At 36.9% G+C, this 3,123-nt stretch overlaps 1 protein-coding gene across 1 annotated transcript in view; it reads left to right on the top strand.

Moving 5' to 3' along the window:
- The window catches only part of dfnb31 (deafness, autosomal recessive 31), a 240,174-nt gene that overhangs the window by 190,133 nt on the left and 46,918 nt on the right, over positions 1 to 3,123 (top strand). The window contains exon 5 of the mRNA XM_015373172.1: positions 2,452 to 2,488. Within this exon, the coding sequence (XP_015228658.1) occupies positions 2,452 to 2,488 (37 nt within the window). The remainder of the gene's footprint in view (positions 1 to 2,451; positions 2,489 to 3,123) is intronic.

The raw sequence follows: 3,123 nt of genomic DNA on the forward strand, positions 1-3,123 counted from the left end.
CAAGGCAAAGAAAGGATAGAGTAGCTCCGCCCAACGCGCGTCAGACACACTTTTGCACCGTGCAGCCAGAGCAGCAAAGCGTCAGAACTAAACTGGTACAAGCAGCAAAAATTAAGCAGCAGACGCTTGAACGTAGCCTTACTTTGAACGGCCGGTTCACACCAATGTCGAGCGGTTGAAGTTCCTTTGTCAGACCTCCCGGAATAACAGCAAGCACAGCGTTCATTTGTTTTACCTTGTTTTTACACATCGGCTGTGAGATGGGCACGCATGGAGTCACAGATTAACAGCGATGGTGATGCGTGGAAAAAAAAAACACTTGGTCTCCTGACATTCACCTCCCTCAGCCACTCTTTCATCATCTCCACAATGAGGAGATGAGGAGTTCTGCATAAAGCACATACCTGTTCTTTTATACACAATACACGGCCACACTTCCCCCTTTAACATTCTCATGGTGGTCTCAACAACGTCCGAAGTAACAACACACATAGGGCGCGCCGCACATTTTGAGGGAAAAAACACGTTTATATGCGCCTTATAGTCGTGAAAATACGGTACTTGCCAAGTTCAATAAATTAAGTTAGGCAAACATAATTGAGTTACTTGTTACTGATTCAAGCAATTCATTGAAGATGGAGTTGCATTTTCTTATTAGAGTGAAAAGAAGAAAATCCTTCTTTTGTTTTCATTTAATTCCAAAAAGTTTGGGAACAACTGCTTTTTAACGTCTTTAAAGCAGCACAGTTAGAGCTAAAATGATTCTTTCCCTGCTTTTAGGAGCAGATAAATCTGAAGGTAATCAGTGAACCAATAGAATGAAAGGTTATACCCTGAAAACATGGATCCCATAGGCAACATGTGCAGTGCAAACAAGGCTGGATGTGAAAAATGGAGCCCTGTGGCACAACATAACTTGGAGGGGCTATTTCCAAACTGCAGGGATTCATGTTAGCATAAAAAGTCTTTTTTAAAGAGATGTGAACAAAATGTGCCTTATGAGAAGGAAGTGAATAGGTGCTGACGGTTCAAACAATGAAAGAGCAGCTGGGCTGCCAGAATCCAAAAAGAATATCATTAAAACCTCTTAAGAGAGCTGTCTGGGTGCTATGAAGTGATTTAAAATCAGATTGACACTTTTCTGAGATTTGATTTAGATCAAGGTGGGCCTGCAACTGTAGGAAGTCTTTCTTCTAAATCTTTGAGAAAACCCTAAAATGCAGGTTTTAGGAAAATTTATTAAAATAGGAGAAACTCTTAAATATCAGCTGGTTAAATTGAAAGCCTACAGATTGTTTAAGATATTAAAAGAAAGAGTGAATATGTTTTACTCTTAACTTGTCACTGGCGGTCATTTATACTGGAGATTTGACCAAATGCTTAATATTTTACCCCAAACAGACGTCTGAAAATAATAATGCAAATCTAAAATAATTCATTTAACCTCTTGAAGAAAGTTAAAGGTGTTCTGTTTTTGACTGGGCTTCGAATGGAGTGAGAAAAATGCCTTGAAGACTTTTTATATTTCCTGCAGCAGTGCCTCTCTAAACGTCAGTTTCTGCCAAATTTCAAAGACACGAAAGCTCTGATGAAGACTTAAAATAGGAAGCACTGTGCATTTATGAGCCTGTGATGGATGAGAAGTGGATTACAAAAGATGAAAATCTGCCATTCAAGATATTTGAAATGTACTTTTCATCCTAAGTTTTAAAATATGTGCATGGAAAGCAGCAGCAGGTTAAGCTTTGCTGAACTTTTGTGCAATTTTAGCAGAGTAACAATAAGAGGTAAAAAAAATTTACTTAATATGGTGAATATTTTATAGCTTCATTAACTTGCATTATTTATTTTTTCAATTATTTTCATGGTAGGTTTTATCTTTCTGAACAGAAATGTTATGATATGCAAATATTGATAAAACTGACTTAAAATTGTATTTTATTCCATGTAGTTTAATAAAAAATTGGACACTGCACTCAATCAAAATATAAGCCTAAAATAAAGTGTGAAATGGAAAATAATGAAGCTGCCATTCCTGCTAATTGAAATATTATTTTCATCTTAATTAAAAAAAAAAAGGGCTTTAACTGAAATTAAGTTAGTTAGATTTAATTTTGCCATTTAGGATGACAGAATACATTTTAAGTCCTGCATTTTTTGCTGATTTTACATAATATTTTTTATCATTAAAGGTCATTTCTATGAGTAATTAGAGCAAATAGGTGGAATAAAGGTTATTTAAAATGTGATCATCTCTTTGTTAGAATTTCAACCTTACTGTTTTTTCAGGCAAACAATGATTTTGAAAAATATAATTTTTAACTGGTGATTTTGTTTGGAAGGTTTTTTTATCGTAATGATGATTAAACACCTTTCAAACATAGAAAAAGAGTATTTGGCAGATTTCAGGTTTCTCTCTGTGATCAATGTTTGCCCTTTGTTTTTCTGTAGCTTCTCTGGGGACCAAGGAGCTTCTGTAGCAGGAAAGGTGAGATTTGTCTTTATGTCTATAAAATTGTCATATCTGTAAAATCTCTCTCGCTGTCTCTCTAAACATCATATTAAAATCCACAGACGATTTCATTCCCGCATCTCTTTTATTCTTACACAATACAACTGAAAACCACAAAATGTTAGCTCTGCTGCTGTCATTTTTTGCATAAAGCAGGATAATGGCAAGTAGAACACTCCATTTTTTCTTAGTCTGCATCCCAGAAATGTTTTCTTCACCTCCACACTGAACCAAGTCAGCAGACACAGCAGATTTAAATATCCGCCTTGTTAGAGCACACTTTGTTTGGATTGCTGTGCCACTTTTGTTAGAGACAGCAGAGGGAGGGGATGTGAAGGGAAAGACGATGGAGGTCGCCGTGATGGAATGACCCAAAAATAAAACGGTTTTACTCAAAACAGTGGCTAAAAAAGATGAAAACATAAGTTAGGATGGATGGATGGATGGATGGATGGATGGATGGATGGATGGATGGATGGATGGATGGATAACGGATGGATGGATGGATGGATAATGGATGGATGGATGGATGGATAACGGATGGATGGATGGATGGATGGATGGATGGATGGATGGATGGATGGATGGATGGATGGATGGGTGGTTGATTA

This window comes from Cyprinodon variegatus, unplaced genomic scaffold, assembly GCF_000732505.1.
Source record: "Cyprinodon variegatus isolate N-32 unplaced genomic scaffold, C_variegatus-1.0 Scaffold82, whole genome shotgun sequence".
Lineage (NCBI taxonomy): Eukaryota > Metazoa > Chordata > Actinopteri > Cyprinodontiformes > Cyprinodontidae > Cyprinodon > Cyprinodon variegatus.